This window comes from Phoca vitulina, unplaced genomic scaffold (assembly GCF_004348235.1).
Source record: "Phoca vitulina isolate PV1807 unplaced genomic scaffold, GSC_HSeal_1.0 scaffold25, whole genome shotgun sequence".
NCBI lineage: Eukaryota > Metazoa > Chordata > Mammalia > Carnivora > Phocidae > Phoca > Phoca vitulina.
In genome coordinates, this window is record NW_022589728.1 from 17,616,770 (window position 1) to 17,633,926 (window position 17,157).

At 36.7% G+C, this 17,157-nt stretch overlaps 1 protein-coding gene across 2 annotated transcripts in view; it reads right to left on the minus strand.

The window, feature by feature from the left end:
• MYBL1 (MYB proto-oncogene like 1) overlaps positions 1-16,354 on the minus strand; it is a 36,665-nt gene extending 20,311 nt beyond the window's left edge. For both annotated transcript variants that reach the window (XM_032421970.1, XM_032421969.1), the window contains exons 1-5: positions 15,900-16,354; positions 6,497-6,602; positions 6,086-6,157; positions 3,374-3,466; positions 1,749-1,969 (exon numbers count right to left, since the gene is read on the minus strand). In XM_032421970.1, coding sequence (XP_032277861.1) covers positions 1,749-1,969; positions 3,374-3,466; positions 6,086-6,157; positions 6,497-6,602; positions 15,900-15,919 — 512 coding nt within the window. In that variant the 5' untranslated portion in view covers positions 15,920-16,354. The remainder of the gene's footprint in view (positions 1-1,748; positions 1,970-3,373; positions 3,467-6,085; positions 6,158-6,496; positions 6,603-15,899) is intronic.
• Between the last annotated feature and the right edge of the window lie 803 nt (positions 16,355-17,157).

Sequence of the window (17,157 nt, forward strand, 5' to 3'; positions counted from 1 at the left end):
ATCTTTTTATTTACAACAACATGGATGGACCTAGATGGTATTTTGCTAAGTGAAAAAAGTCAGATAAAGATATATACCATAGAATTTCACTTATCTGTGGAATCTAAAAAACAAAACAAACAGAACAGAAATAGACTCATGGATACTAAGAACAATTTTGTGGTTGCCAAAGGGGAGGGAGGTTGAGGGCTGGGCAAAATAGGGGAAGGAGATTAAAAGTACAAACTTCCAGCTATAAAATAAATAAGACATGGGGATAAAATGTACAGCATAGGGAATATAGTTAATAATATGTAACAATTTTGTATGGTGACAGATGGTAGCTAGGTTTAGCTTGGTGAGCACTTAAAAATGTATATAAATGTTAAATCACCATGTTGTATACCTGAAAACAATATAATATTACATGTCAAAAACACTTCAGTTGGAAAAAAGCAAAGAAAAACATCAGTGCAATGTAGATCATTAAAGTAGGATAAGAAAAGTGAGTAACTAGGGTAATTTGATAGGTGGTCCAGGAAGGCCTCTGTGAGGTGACAGTGAAGCTAAGAATGAATGACAAGAATGAACCTGCCATACAAGAAAAGAAAAAAAGAGTATTCCAGATAAAGGCATAGAGAAGGCAAAGGCTAAAAGCCAGGAACAAACATGGTCAAGAAAAACAAACCAAAAATTAGAGAATCCCAATATTTTTTCACTAATTAGAATACCTATGTTGGAAAGAGTTCACTGGCTCCCTTTTTACCTAAAGTTCCTTTTATAAAAATGGGAACCTTCAACCCACAATTACTTGTAGTATAAATTCCACCCTTCATAAAATATACAAACATTTACTGAGAATCGACTACATACATAAAGCGTTAAGGCACTTTATATTAAGGCTAGCTTAAATGGACAGTAAAAAGATATATAAAAGACTGAAAACATCAGAAGTTCCTAAACCTGATTCAGTAAAAAACATGATGCTTTAATTTCCTTACCTATAAAAAAAGACAGCATTATTTGCTTTTAATATTTCATTAGTATATGAAAATTAAGTATATAGGTAAAAGCATTTTATAAACTATGAAGTACCATAGAGAGACTACAGCAATAAAAAAACATGCAGACCTCTGAGTGAGGTATGGATTTTCCCAAGGTTGCTGGTCTACTGTACTACAGACAATCAGGAAACATTTGAACCAGTGCAATATATACTTATAGTATACTTACAGTATACCTATAGTACACAGGGGCGCATCGCTTTCCCTGAGGGAAAGTCTGGATTTTAGCCACATGGATATATATACACTACTTCCATGATTTGAATAATACCATAATTAAGAATTGCATTTTCTCTCATGAACTTCCATAGTTTATTTCAGCCCATATATTTGCTATTCTCTGGTCTTATACATAGAATCCAATATGAAAGAAATCTCTTCAATTTAGATTCCATTCCAACCAGGTTTGTACAAAGAAGGTCTGTCTGACTGGCATTGATATGTGAACAATCTGTGGACTATATTAACTGTTCACATAATCTAAAGACTTAGCATTTTACTGCACAAATTACTGCTATAAAATATTTCATTAAAAAAGTAATTCTATCCTTTACACAGAATTTATTATAAATAGGCCCAAAGGAATGCCTGTCTAAATTTCAATTATAAATAAAAGTCATTGGGATACTTGCAAACATATTTAAAAGTAACTTAATAAAGATCAAGTTTAAGTACAGGAAAATGTATATACATTTATATAAGCACCTTCCAGGAAGTAGTTTGGCAATTTCTGCCCAACGATTTCCCAACCGCTTATGTGCTTCATAGATGATCCTGTCCTCTTCTTCTGTCCAGGAAGATTTCTTTACCTCAGGATTCAGATGATTATGCCATCTTTCTCTACACTGCTTGCCTATTCTTCCTTTCAAATGTTTTGCAATTAAAGACCATCTTTTTGGCCCATATTTCTGAACTAATTCAATAACCTAAGAAACAGAAAAACAAAGTTTAAAAAAGCACTATCTTTTTAAAAATAAATAATTCATGGGGATGTAATGTACAGCATGGTGACTATAGTTAACAATACTGTAATGCACATCTGAAAGCTGCTTAGAGAGATCTTAAAAATTCTCATCACAAGAAAAAAATTTTTGCAGCTATATATGGTGACAGATGTTAACTAGACTCATTGTTGTGATCATTTAGCAATATATACAAATAGCAAATCATTATGTGGTACACCTGAAACTAATACAGTGTTACATGTCAGTTATTCCTCAATTAAAAGAAGGTTTTAATTACCTTTATTTATTTATTTACCTTTTTAATTACCTTTAATTACCTTTTAATTACCTTACAAATTACCTTGACAGAATTTTGAAACATAACTCAAGAATACTATTTTTTAATGCATTAAATCCAAACCACAACAATTTTTCTCATATTCATCATTTGCCAAGTACAAAAGTACAAACTTAATCAAAATACAAGGTGCTAATTAAAGTGAATTGTAAGTTAAATTGTTTTCATTGAAAATTAACTTAAAACAACAGTAAAGATGTTGAGACTTAGAGATTTTCTACTCCCGTATCTTTTTTTAAAAAAAAGCTTCAGCTGAAAGCCAAATAAATCAGTTTGGAAGCAGGAAGGATCCACAAATTTACTGTCTTCATTTCTTCCTTTCTCACACTAAAAGGATACAGATCACACATTGTAAAACCTATCACTGACTATCAAGTAAAGCAGATCAGTTCTGAGCCTGGTGAACATTTTTTTTTTTTTTTTTTTTGAGTGGGAAGAAACATGCTCTAATTCCCCAACTACATTAACGTTTCTGCCATAAAGAACATGAACTAAAGGGCAATTCCTAGTGGAGGGCAGCAATATTCCTATTCTCAGACTTTTATAACACAAAGAATTACCTTAGTTTTTAAATCATCCAACCCTTTAGAAACACGATGCTCTGGTATCTACCTTATTTGGGGGCTCATTACAGGTCAAGAGGGATAGTTAAGAATGACTTTCTTACATATCATGTTATCAGATAAAATAAAAATTTAAATTGTTTTTAAAATGTTAACTCAATTTTCAACAAGAAGCTATACCCTAAATGTTGCTAACTTAAGCTCTAAATAAGATGACTTAGCTGACGGCATTTTTCCTCCTGTAAACCAAACTCTCAGAAAGAAAAAGCTATGTATATTATACTTGGTTTGACTCAATTCAGAAAAACTATATTTCCAGACACTCACCTTTCAATTCTTCTACAAGCAGCACCCAAAGAACAAAATCATGTGATTTAAACATATTCTTTGTGACAAAACAATATATTAGGAAGAAAAAAAGCCAGTCTACCTACACAGTCGGAATAAAGAATATGAACATGTTACCCTCTGATCTTCTTCTTTAGTCCAAGGACCCTTTATCAATTCTGGATTTAAGACTTTCTGCCATCGATGCTGGCACTGAAAATCCGAACGATTCTGAAAGAATTGATGATTTTGTTATTGAATAATTCATGTAACACTGTATTGAAAATCTGAACGATTCTGAAAGAATTGATGATTTTGTTATTGAATAATTTTTGATATTTTGTCTTCCAGAAAGCAAGTCAGCCTAAACTCAAGAAGAAAGTCTTCAAGAATAATGTATTCAATATCATTCTTTAAACTGGGGGTGTCTGGGTGACTCAGTCGGTTAAGCATCTGCCTTCAGTTCAGGTCATGATCCCAGGGTCCTGGGATGTAATCCCGAATCATCGGGCTTCCTGCTCAGCGGGGAGTCTGCTTCTGCTTTTCCTTCTCCCTCGGCCCCTCCCCCTGCTTATTCTCTCCCTCATTCTCTCTCTCAAATAAATAAAATCTTTTAAAAAAATAGAAATGTGGGGTTAGGTGGGAAGGTGGACTCAAGCAGGCTGATCATGGGCAAACATGTCAGAAGTGGCTTTTGGAGTCCCTCTGGAGCTCCTTCTCCCTTCATCCCTCTGCTGGGCTCTTATCCTGGACTCACTCCCTACAGACCTCTCCCAGCTCCTCACGTCCCCATGGTACATTTGGGCTGAGTGTCATTACCTGCGTGCACACTCCCTCTGTGCTCTCTCTCAAATAAATAAATAAAATCTTTAAAAAAAAATTTCTTTAAACTGTAGTATTTATTGGGGCACCTGGGTGACCCAGTCAGTTAAGTGTCTGCCTTCGGCTCAGGTCGTGATCTCAGAGTTCTGGGATCCGCCCCTGTTCTAGGGCTCGCTGCTCAGCAAGGAGTCTGCTTCTCCCTCTCCCTCTGACCCTCCCCGAAACTCATGCATGCCCTCACTCTCAAATTAAAAAAAAAAAAGAAAAAGAAACAAAAAGAAAGAAAGGCCTTAAACTGTAATATTTATCTTACATGCCTATGTCTCGATTCATTCTTAAATTAAAGGCTTTGGCAGAGCTTAGACTATCTATATTATTTTAATTTATAGGTATGTATCTTTGCAGTGCACCTTGTAACGTAGCAAAATGCAAAGCTATTTAACACAGATACTGCCATAAAGAAATGTATCTAAGATTGAGGAATAAAAGGGAGTAGACAGAAAACTATACAAAGCAGACATATGAACCCAAATAGCATAGCGATCTGAATTCATATAGTACAGCAATACTTAAAAACCCCTAAAGGCATTACTAGACCACTGCATGGTATTTAAAGGATTTTTATAAATGATGAACTCCAAGTTATCAAGAAAAAAACTAAATATATCTATATGAAAGATGTGCATGACATATCAGTTAAATTATTTAAGTGTTGAAGCTTAAATGGAAAATGAATTTTCCAGGATAAGAAAGCCTTATGTAGAAACATCTCAAATTCCAAAAATCATTAACAAATGAAGCCTTAGTCAATTCATGACCTAGTAACTCTTACATATAATAATAATACATAATAATAACAACAAAACACTTAACTTCACGACTGATTCAGAGTTTACAAAAATACTAGTTCATATACAGGATTATGGATAATGTTGTTTACCAGTGGCTGTCTCTGTGCCTGGTGGATTTCAAATTATGTTTAAGCTGATTTTCATTTATGGCTTCTAACCATCAATGCTGATCCATTTTAAGGCTATCATTTTCTTCAAAATAATCAGGCAGTTCCTGCATGTCACTGTAACATTTCTCTGTTCCCTTCATTTGCTGCTATTTCATTGAAGTTAAACTGATAAAGCTAATATAAATAACTTTTCTAATTTAGTTTCCATTTATTGAACACCTGCTAAATGTCAGGAAATGTGCCAAAATCCTATATATGTTATTTCTAATTCTCACAACAAATACTACAAAAACAGTACTATTATTTACATATTGTAGATAAGGAAGCTGAAAATCAAAAAAGTTAAGTAATTTTTCTAAGACCAAACAGCTAATAGAGCTGACACCTGAATATAGTGTAGACTGACTCCAAAACTTATGCTCTTTCCATTATCTGGTCTCAATTTTCAGGTTATGTTGAAAAGCATCATAACAATTTAGAAAGAACATAGGTAACCTGGTTTCTGAAACCCATGGTAGTCAAAACAGAAACTCAAAAATGAATATTTTGCCTCACCACCTTTAATGTAGTAAGGAACAAAAGGAATGTATGTGAAAACACTTTGTAAATTACAAAATTACATACTAATGAATAGTATGTGAATAGTATGATGAACAATTAAGTATAATTCTTTTAAAAATCAGTAACACCTTAAAATGCAAACATTAAATGACAAACTTTTCAACAGATCTTTTTCTGATTTTATTGATCAGCTGCCAAAAGATTTCAATGTATTTAACTTCTTTCAAATGTTTTAATGTTTATCAACAAATATTTATAAAGCCCTAACCAAACTTAGCATCATTTTCATTTTAGATTAGTAATCTTTTTAGGCCCCTGTATAAATTAATTATTAGAAAATCAGACTTTCTGACCTTTGACCACTATAGGAAGATCAGAACAACAGAAATGTTTTTAGAAAGGAAACCTAAGTCTAAAATAATGAAGACACATTTCTGAAAAACAGCAAATTTAATCCAATGACCTATATCATCCACGTTAGAAATAGAAGATAATAGTTTACTCACTTGAAGATGACTAGCAATTAGAGTCCAATCATCAGTTCCGTGTTGTTCAACCAACTTCTTTAACTTATCATCCTATTAAAACAGGAATGAAAATTAGAAAGCTTTCCTCCCCCACCTATTCCTCTATCCCTAAATATAGATAACTCTCCCATTCTTTCCTGTCATATCTGACAGCCATCGATAGAAGGACAAGCCACTATAATACAAGCTCTCCCATTTACTCTACTGTTTCTCTCAGTCTCAACATCAAACCACTGTTCACACCTCTGGTGGAAGAAAAATATGTGCACATTAGTTGATGAATAACTTTTCTCAGGCTTTGCTTTTCAATATCTTTTAATATCTTTATTAAATATTATTATTAACAAGTAAATACAAGTATGAAATTAATAAACCTGATCACATAATTACCTCATCTCTTGTCCATTTTACTCTGTTCCAGAGTTTCTTCAATCCTTTCTGTTGTGGTACTTCATAATCATGATCAGCATACTGAAGGTCATCATCCTCATCCTCACTAAAAAAAAATAAAAAAATAAAAACCCACAATTGTGAAATCAAGAATTTTATGTAAATTTGTGAATTCAATCTTTGAAACTTTGTATACAGGTATGACTGAAGAAGCCACTCAGACTAACATACATCAAATTAGATTATTCAAAATATAAAAAATTAAAAGTCATACAATTGAGAATAGCTATAGTTCTTACTGACACCAGAGAAATGATACGCCACCAGGGGTCAAGTGATAACCTCTATGTCATGCTAAAGAGTTTGACTTTTATTCTTTATTTGACCTTTATCCTAAAGAGTTAAAGGGCTTTAAGTAAGGGAAAGACACCTCGTGTTTTGGAAAAATCACTGGCAGGAATGTGGAGAAATGGAGGAAGGAAGACCAATTACTAATCTTTTACAATAACCCAAGTAAGAAATTATTAAAGCCTGACAATGTTAAGGGTGAAATACAAAACACAGTCACATCTAGTTAAAAGAAACAATGGAAGAAATGATTCATCAGCATTACCAACAACAAAATTAAAATATGTGAAAATAATTTGAATATATAAGATCAAGGCATAGTAAGCAATGAAACACTATTATAAGACACATTAGACTTGAATAAATGGAAAAACACTCAGACCCCATTCCTGGATAGGAAAACAATATTACAGATGTCCATTCTCCCTAAATTAATTCATAAATTTTTTATTTTTTTTTAAAGTAGGCTCCACACCCAATGTGGAGTCCAATGCAGGACTCGAACTCATGACCATGGGATCAAGACCTGAGCTGAGATCAAGAGTGGGACACTTAACCGACTGAGCCACCCAGGCACCCCTAATTCATAAATTTAATGAATAATGATTTTCAGAGGGAGGGGTGCCTGGGTGGCTCAGTCAGTTAAGCATCTGCCTTCAGCTCAGGTCATGATCCCAGGGTCCTGGGATAGAGTCCCACATTGGGCTCCCTCTCCTTCTGCCTGCCATTCCCCCTGCTTGTGCGCTCACTCTCCCTCCCTCTCTCTCTAATAAATAAATAAAATCTTTAAAAATACAAAAGATTGGGCGCCTGGGTGGCTCAGTTGGTTGAGCGACTGCCTTCAGCTCAGGTCATGATCCTGGAGTCCCAGGATCGAGTCCCACATCGGGCTCCCTGCTCAGCAGGGAATTTGCTTCTCCCTCTGACCCTCCCCCCTCTCATGTGCTCTCTCTCTCTCTCTCTCTCTCATTCTCTCTCTCAAATAAATAAATAAAATCTTTAAAAAAAATAAAAAAGATTTCAGAGGGACTTAGACATGCTGATTCTATAGTTCATATGGAAAAACAAACAATTAGCACTACCCAGTATGAAAACATACTGTAGAGAAACAATAAATAAAACAGAACAGTACTGGCATATGAACAGATACACAGGTCAATGGAAGAGAACAGAACATTCAGAAAAAAAACCACACCCAAATGGGAATTTGGTAAATTGTAACAGTAACATATCAAATCAGTGGGGTAAAGATGGACTTTTCAATAAATGGTAAGACACAGGGTGGCTATTATATATAAAGCTTGAGTCTTACTTTAAAATAAAAAACGTCAGATGAAGCAACTATCTTACATTTTAAAAACTGAAACTGTAATAGTACTATTAAAAAAATAGGATAGAAGTCCATCTTTTTATACCCTTGAGTAGAAGAGATCTAAATGTAACAAAAATCAAGGAACCATAAAAGAATAAACCAACTAAGGTAGTAATAGTGGCAATGGAAAGAAGCATGTGAAACAGAGATATTAAAAAGGTACAAACAAAAGGATTTTGCAAGCAATCAAGGATGCCTCCAAAACTTCTGACTTTAGGAGCATAAACAGAGCTATCCACTGAGATAAAGAATAGAAGGAAAAACAGAACTTTGAGAGGGAGAAGAGAATGGGGAGAGTAGGCAGTTTTGGACTAGCTGATTTAAAGGCACTTGAGAAATATACAAGTGAATATATCTTGAACAGCACTGTCAATAGAAATATAACACAGCCACATATGTAATTTCCTAGTAGCCACATTTTAAAAATAGAAACAGGTCAAAATAATGTTAATTATTTAACCCAATATATTAAAAAATTACTACTTCAACACATACTCAACATAATCATGAACTAGTTTACATTCCTTTTTTACTTACTAAAGTCTTCAAAATCTAGTGTGTATTTTATAGTTAGAGTGCATTGCAATTCAGACTAACCATATTTTAAGAGCTCAATAGCAACATGTGGGGAATGGCTATTCTATTGGGCAGAGCAGATCTAGGAAGGCACCAGGGTACATGGATCTTCTGCTCAGGTTAAGAGGCCTAGGGTAGACACACAGTTTTGGCAATCACCAGCATAGAGAAAACAGTTAAAGCCATGAGAACATGAAGCCTCAGAAAAGAGGGCGGGTCTTTATGATAAACTGAATTAGAGGATTTTGAGTAGATAGAGGACTGAATACAGTCATGAGCATCTGAAAATAATAAGAGCAAATATTTATTTAAACTTTCTAAGTACCAGACATTAGGTAGTCTCTGAAATTTCTGTCTTAAAACCCCACAACAACCCCAAGAGGGAAATATTACTATTCCCACTTTACAGAAAAGGGAGACTTTGACTTAGAAAAGTTAACTTCTTGCCTACAGTTACACCAAATGTAGCATGACTGAACTCCAAAATTCACTATTTAACCAGTATACTACCACATACTAGAAAAATAGGGAAGAGGATACTAAGAAGCTGGAAGATACCAAAGACAAATCTGAAGTATGTTTTGAAATCCGAACAAGGTTCTAGTTATAACTGAACTACTTATTTTGCATCGTGGATATATTAACCTCTTACTTAGGGCTTTAGTTTACCTGTTTGTGAAATAAGGATAATACCACCTACCTTATAGTGCTTCAAGGATAAAATTAAATGAAAAAACATATAAAACACCTCATGGCACAGAGAGGTAGCTCAATATTAGTATTATGTGCATAGGCTGACTGCCCAACAATATTCAAGATTATTTCTGCTTTACTAGATTCAACTCTTTTCCAAAAATTCACTCTGATTTCAAATAGCTAAAGTTTGATGATTTAACTTTAATGTAATATATTTAAGAACATGTGGGTAGTTCCCAATATCTACATACAGTTTAATTCTTACAAAACTGAAAAATGAAGGCCTATATTTAATATATACTGTCTATAGATCCTTTGCAGGAACTTCTGATTTCCCTTGATTTGTCAACTCTATAGGACCAAAATTCTTTTTTTTTTTTAAGAAGGCTTCATGTCCAGTGTGAAGGTTGAACTCATGACCCAGAGATCAAGAATCACATGTTCTACCAACTGAGCCAGCCTGGTGTGAGCCCCCCCACACCCCCGCCCCCGGCCCCAGACCAAAGTTCTTCATATCTGACCAAGCAAGACACCAAGATCGCCAACTCCCCTACCTATATAATTATCTATCTGCTTCAGTTCAATGCATTTCAACATTCCAATGCTCTCTCCCTAAAGCCAGTGTCTATTTTTAACAATAATCTGCCAGTTCTATGCTTGTTTTGTTGAATTAATCTGAAAATAAAGACACAAGTTTAAAGAAATACCTGTTATTTGCTGCCATCTTCAGCTATCAGAAATATCCACCTGATTAGCCAAGATTCAATAGTTAAAATGGAGATGGTTCAGGATCCAGTGACTTAATGAATTTCTAAGAAGGCTACCAAATCAGAAAAAACACCATATTGAGGCTTTCTGTCCAATTTGTATGTATTCATGGCATCTACCCTTCTTTTTTAATGCTCATCACACATGCCAACCTTTCCAACCAAATAGTAAGTTCAGGAATGCAAAGACCATATCTGATACCTCTCAGCACCAAGCACAGTACCTGTAATATTTGTAAAATTAATGATCAGTGAATGATCTTCCTTACTCTTTTACCTCCTCCAAGTACTCTGTATTCCAAAACTACCTCATTCCCTTCCAACCCAATGAAAACTTCCACCTCCCTCAATACAGCTGATCTCAAGTGGATATGAGAGAGAAAACTTTTTTTTTAACAAATGAAAATACCTCTAGGAGAAGGGGAAAGGCATTCTCATTTATTAAAAAGGACTTTCAAAATCCAAATGCACCTCCAAACGGTAGAATTTTAAGAAGCATAACCTGCTGAAACAAACAAACAAAATATTCAGTACAGAAGGGGTTCTTTCGGGTGTCTACTAACATTGCCTAACCTTTCCTGGAACTGTCCCCAGCAACATTACCACTTCCTGCCATCCCAAACAGCCCTCAGTTGTGCTTTTCACAGGTTCCCCCCTTTCTCCCACCCCTCAGATCCCAACAGCTTTCACAACAGCATATTTGAGACTGCTTTTAAAAATTAGGTTATTTCTAGATCAAAAAATGTTTAATTCGGAGACTTGCCTATATAAATCTTAGGTGTTCAAAAAAAATATCTACATCAAGTCCAATCTGTACAAAATTCACTGTAGGTTATCAAATTATTTTAACTTAAGAGTAGGAGTCCAAAGATGTTACTTTGGTCAAAAGACCAGTTTCCAAGGAGTAATTTTCCTGAAAACTTGTTCAACTTTAAAATTTGGCCTTAGTTTTTAACCACATACTTAGTTTGTGAGAAATTTCTATTTCTACATGAGGTTTCATTCTCTGTTTTGCATCAGCATGGTCATCAGTTTCAGAGTTATACAGCCCAGTCAATGTTCAGGAAGCTGGGTTTTTTGAGTGGGTGAATGTGAGGGAGGATTAAAGTAGAATTCTTAGAATCATCTCTCTACCACTGGGACTTTCCTGGAGTCTATCCACCTAGCCACTTCTTAGTTTTAGCGTAAGTTATTTCTATATTGGTTAAGTAATTGTTGAAAGAATGATACAACTTTTAAATAAGTGTGACAGAATAAGATCCTAGAAAATTATCAATATCATTAGCTACAATAGAAAGATGCCTGAGAATGTGTACAATTTGCCAATAAAAAAGAGAAGGGATAAAACCCCACATGTAATCTCACCAATATTTTACTTTCACCACTGCTTAATAATGGTTAGACACCATCAAAACAAATCTGTTCTATTTATCTGCTTTTTAATATCATCGTTTAGCATTTTTATATTGTAGCAATCAGTGATGATAATATATAATAACTAAATAAAATCAACTCCTTACTACAGAAGTCAGTCATTTTTAGCCTAGGATGACTGATCTAGAAGACAACAAAAATAGGTAAAATTATTTCTCCAGAGACAAAGCAAAAATAGAAAAGGAATTTGGTTTCTGAATCTTCATCCAGGACTTGGTTACCAGAATTACTCTGCCAGTTCTATTTTTTTAAGTCAAAGAAAATATTTATTCTATAACTGTCTGATATGTAAACTAGCACTACATTCAAATGAAAAGGTTTTTTTTTTAGATTATGAATGAACAAAGTGTTTAGGGTGATTATGAAACAGCAAAATGAAGCATGCACACACACACACACACACACACACACACACACAAATACTATGACTCATTAGGCCAGGAAAATGGTTAAGAGAAACTTTACAATGGGTGTAAGCTAAAAGGATGTTACGGTCATAACTTACCCTGTGAAATAATACACAAACTATTCATACTTGATTATATTAAGATAAAACATTTAGGGAGAAGTTCAATTTTTAAAGGATACTAATTTTTAGAGTAAAATGAGGTATTCAAAGGAAGAATTTGAGAATTTTTAAAAATTTACTTTTATTTGAAAAGAATCACTGGTTCAAAATTAAAGAAATATCAATAGTTCTATCAAATTTGCTCTAATAAAATTACTTCAACTTGATCGTATTTTGAATCATAAATCATCAAATCTGAAATTTTTATCAAAATCCAAAATTACATCTTTATTTTAAACTGGCTTGGGGTGCCTGGGTGGCTCAGTCATTAAGCGTCTCCCTGCGGCTCAGGTCATGGTCCCAGGGTCCTGGGATCAAGCCCACATCGGGCTCCCTCCCTGCTTGGTGGGAAGCCTGTTTCTCCCTCTCCCACTCCCTCTGCTTGTGTTCCTTCTCTCGCTGTGTCTCTCTCTGTCAAATAAATAAATAAAATCTTAAAAAAAAAATAAACTGTCTTGACAGGGTAATTCTACATTTTCTTAAATCCAATCAAATTCAAGGTATGAAAATTTACCAGGTTGATTTAAAAAAGTGAAATCAGGCCACCCGGTGGTTAATATTATGTACTGCATACATGAATATTTTATTTCCAAACCTGGACTGCAAACTAGCATCATTATAGTAAGACAAATTTGACTTCATTTGACCAGTATTAATAGTAATACTGAAATAAGTACTGAAGGGAATTCTACCTACCTACTCATAAACAAAAATGATGACTGAACTTTTCTATTTTATTCCATTAGTGTGTATATTTTTAAATGAGCAAAGATGATTACAAAAAGATTCAAAACAGGATATACATTAAATCTGGAAGTTACTTTACAGACCCTAAAATCCAAACCCCTAGATTAACAGACTTAAAAACTGGGATATAGAGTTTACTTGCTTTTCTAAAACAATATTGCTAATTAATGACACAGCTGCTTAAAAAATCAGTTCATTTTCAGTATTCTTTCACCCATAACACTCATTTTGCTGGAAATAACATAGTAAAATTGCTTCCCATACACACACATAACCCACTAAAAAACATTTTCCAATGCAAAAGCTGGCTTTTACCTTTCCAGTTTAGTGCAGTTCACCAAGTGTAAATACCTGAATCTGTTACTACTTAAATATGTCTTCTAGCTTCTAAATGACATTTTTTAAAGTTTATTTTTAAGGGTAGATCTAGCTTTTAAAAACTAAAATTAATTACTCAATACATAAATATGCTTAAAAATCAAATACATGTTAATAACATATACCAATTTTGGTATTGCCTATAAATTATATCATTAAAACCCCCAGTGAGATCTAAAACTATTTAAAGTCACAACACTAAATGAGCCTTTTCCTTTATGTAAATCTAGATCAGAGATACTACAGCTATCTTAAACAAAAATCAAAAGAGCCAACATCCTCCAGTTGTTTCGACCTAAGGTAACAGTTTTTTTTTACTTTTTTTTCCATATCATACAGAAAAAAGTATATTACAGGATTTATGCCCATAGTCTTATGCAAAACTTTTATATAGCAAACTTTAGTTTTCACTCAAATACTTAGTCGTATAGTAGAGATCTTAAATTGACCAAATTATTTCCTTTCTCAACTATAAATTAGGTTCATATTTATTAAGACATTTAGCCAAAAGGCATGAGACCAGACTTTGCCCAATAATTTCACCTTCAAAACATTTCACATTCTATTATCTTCTAAGATAAATAAGACATATTTTCATATACAAGAAATATAATTTAGAGCATGAAACACATTTAAGTATGAAGACCCCAAGAAATACACCATTTAGATGTGATAATTTCTCACCACATCCTCTACCTCTATACTCCCATAGGGAGCATAGCTTCACCCCACCGCATTTAATTACTCCAGCCTTATGATTTTTTAAATCATTCTATAATACATTTTAATTCGTACAGCTGACAAGGAACAAAAGTGAACAGTACATCAATGTTCAGATCTCAATGCTCACAGTATTGTGAATAAAAGAAAATAACGTACACAGGCAAATTAGTCATTAAATCACTTCTCCTTTCTTAGTCTACTATTATGAAGCATACAAAAGCTATGAAATGAACAGACAAAATCAACTGGAGGACAGGGTTCTAACATTCAAGTATCCACGTCTAACCATATCTAAATGATGATGGTAGCATTAGCTAAGACACTCTTTCAAATAAGATTAACATCAATACTGATAGGTAGATAATGCCACACAATGAATATAAACAAACTTCTGTTTTTGAGTTGACAGAGTCACTTGTCACTTTGCTTAATGACATTATTTTATTTTAAAAGTTTTGTATATTTAAAAATCCACAAGGCCTAAGCCAGTACCTCAGTAATTATAATTACAGGAGCTTTAATATCTATCTTTTCTGAAGATTAGGAAGTTAATTAGAGCAGAGATTCGCACCTGGGTGATTCTACCCCCCTCAACACACATTTGGTAATGTCTGGAAACATTTGATTGTCACAACTCAGAGAAATGGTGTTACTGGCATCTACTGGACAGAGGCCAGGGATGCTATTAAACATACTACAAAGCATAGGGCAGCCCCCCGCTACTGAGAATTATCTAATCCATATATCAGTAGTGACAAGGTTGAAAACCCTGTTGTAGAGAGGTGGGTTTATGTGAGTGTATATTTGTTCCATCTGAATCTGCAATGAATGAATCCTAGTACTAAATTTCAACTTAAGAAATACATCTCTAGTTATGACTTTAAGGCTGTGAACCTAGATAAACAAAACCACTTGGAAATCCTGCCAAACATCTTTTCAGGTTTATTTAATACTACTGACAAAAGACAACCTCGTTTTTTGTCATCTAAGTGGTTACTACACACAACTTAGGTGTAGCTACTATAGTAACGTATAAATAAAAATTAGATGAGTAAATTCCTCCTAGCAAGTTTTCCAACAAAAATTATGCCCTACCTCTCTGGGCAACACTTAGTTACAGACAGAGCCAAACACGGGAACTAAAAATATTCAGTGAATCAAACATTGTTTTAAGATCAAGCTACGGGTAGTAACAGTGTAACAACTTCCCAGCAGAAGATACTAAAAATATATACATAAAGCTGAGAACATGGGAATGGTAATTACCGAAACCATCAAAAAGGTCCTCTCTCCTCAGCTATTCCTCAGAGGATTTTCCCTACCTGTCAAGGTAGCAAAGATGGCAGAGGGGTCCCTGCGCAGGTTTATCAGAGTTTAACTGATACAGTAATTCAGAAGAAAAGAATCTCTCCGGACACCATTTTCAAGCCGTCCGGGCTGCACATGAGCACTTTTATGTGCGTAGGGTACTCCCTGAAAGCGCACTTACCTGGCAAGAAACTCCAAGAAGAAGCTGTGAGAGACTGAAGTCTGGACGTGCGCTGTTGGGAGAATCAACTCCTTAGAGCAATCTGGGCATTTGTTACTCACTTTCTGCGCCTTAAACACAGTGGTCCCCAACTCTCCACACGTCACGGCTGCGATCGGGCCAGCCGGGCCGAAGAGGCTGTGGGGCTGCGGGAAGGAAAACCTCTGCCCCAGCTGGGGAGGGCCTGATGGGGAAGCATTGGGACAGGGAAAAGAATCTGAGCCGGGACAGTGCCAACAGGCCTGAGTGAAAGGGATGTCACCCACCTGCGCGACCTCTTCGCCATCCTTCAAGTACCGCATAGGCGCGGGCTGGGCGGGGACGCAGTTAAGCCTCCTCCAGCCTCAAGCGAATGCTCCTTGTTCCCGACCCTCCAGCCGCTTCCCTCGCTCCCTCTCCGAGGCGACCGAGAGTGGAACGCACGTCCCCGGCAGGGCAGGACGGAGGGGCGGACCGCGACCCGCCCCCGGCCCGCAGCACCGCTCCTAGCCCCGGTCCGGCCCGGTCAGGGATGCCCCCAACATGTCAGCAGGCGCGCTCCCGCCCTCGGCCGGCCCCTCCCGCCGCCTCTCAGCCTCTACTCAGTGGTCCCAGCTCAGCTCTGCGGCGGGCGCCGACCCCCGCCCTCACCCCGCAGCGAGCAGCTCTGCAGGGCTCGCAGCCTCCTGCAGGGTTTTGTCCGCACCGCCGAATCTCGCGCCCAGCCTCCCTCAAGAGCCGCCGTTTGAATCTGCGCACGCGGCCCCGAACCTCATTGGCTGTAGCGGCCGCACGCGGGGGGACGAGGGCGGGGCGGGGAGAGCGCGCGCGACTGAGGGCGGGGCTGGGGAGCTGGAAGTCGGGACTGGAACTCGCGGGAGTCGTGGAAGGAGCTGGGAGTCAGGGGGTGGGGCCGCAGGGCGGGCTCGCGGGTCTTGCCTTGACAGGACCCGGAGCGCGCCGAGCACCGCACTGCGCGGGGCCTGCTGGGAAAGCGAGTTCCGGTGCTCGCTTAGAGGCGGGTCCGGAAGCTGCGGCGCGAGTCCAAACTTCCCGGGGTTCGCGGACATGGTCCTTGGGGGTTGGGCGGCCTCGCCAAGGCAAGTCCCCGCACCCTCCTTTCAGCCACAGCTCCTCCATTCCTAACTCCTCGTGTGTATCCCGCCTTGTTAGGAGGCGCGGTCTTCCGATTTGAGACAAATCTAACCATAAAATTTGCGCGGCCGTTATTGTTTAAGCAAAAATGTGAGCTATTTTTTGCCCAGACATCAGAGCTATTGGACTAGCGAAGACTGTGGTAGGAAACCGAATATCGAGAATGAGCGGGAGTGACAGGTGAAAAAAGTTTTTAGCTGGAGTCGTGCTTGGCACAGAAAAAGGAAATAAGCCAAGTCTGCGTCCAGTCATCGCGGAGCTTAATCCCTTAGCTCGCTGTACGGGAAATAATTGAACCCGGATCCAGAAGAACAATGCAGGAAGACAGGAGCGAACTGGAAATTTTGCCCAGATAAATCAGTATGGTAGTCAACTATAGTAGGTGACCTT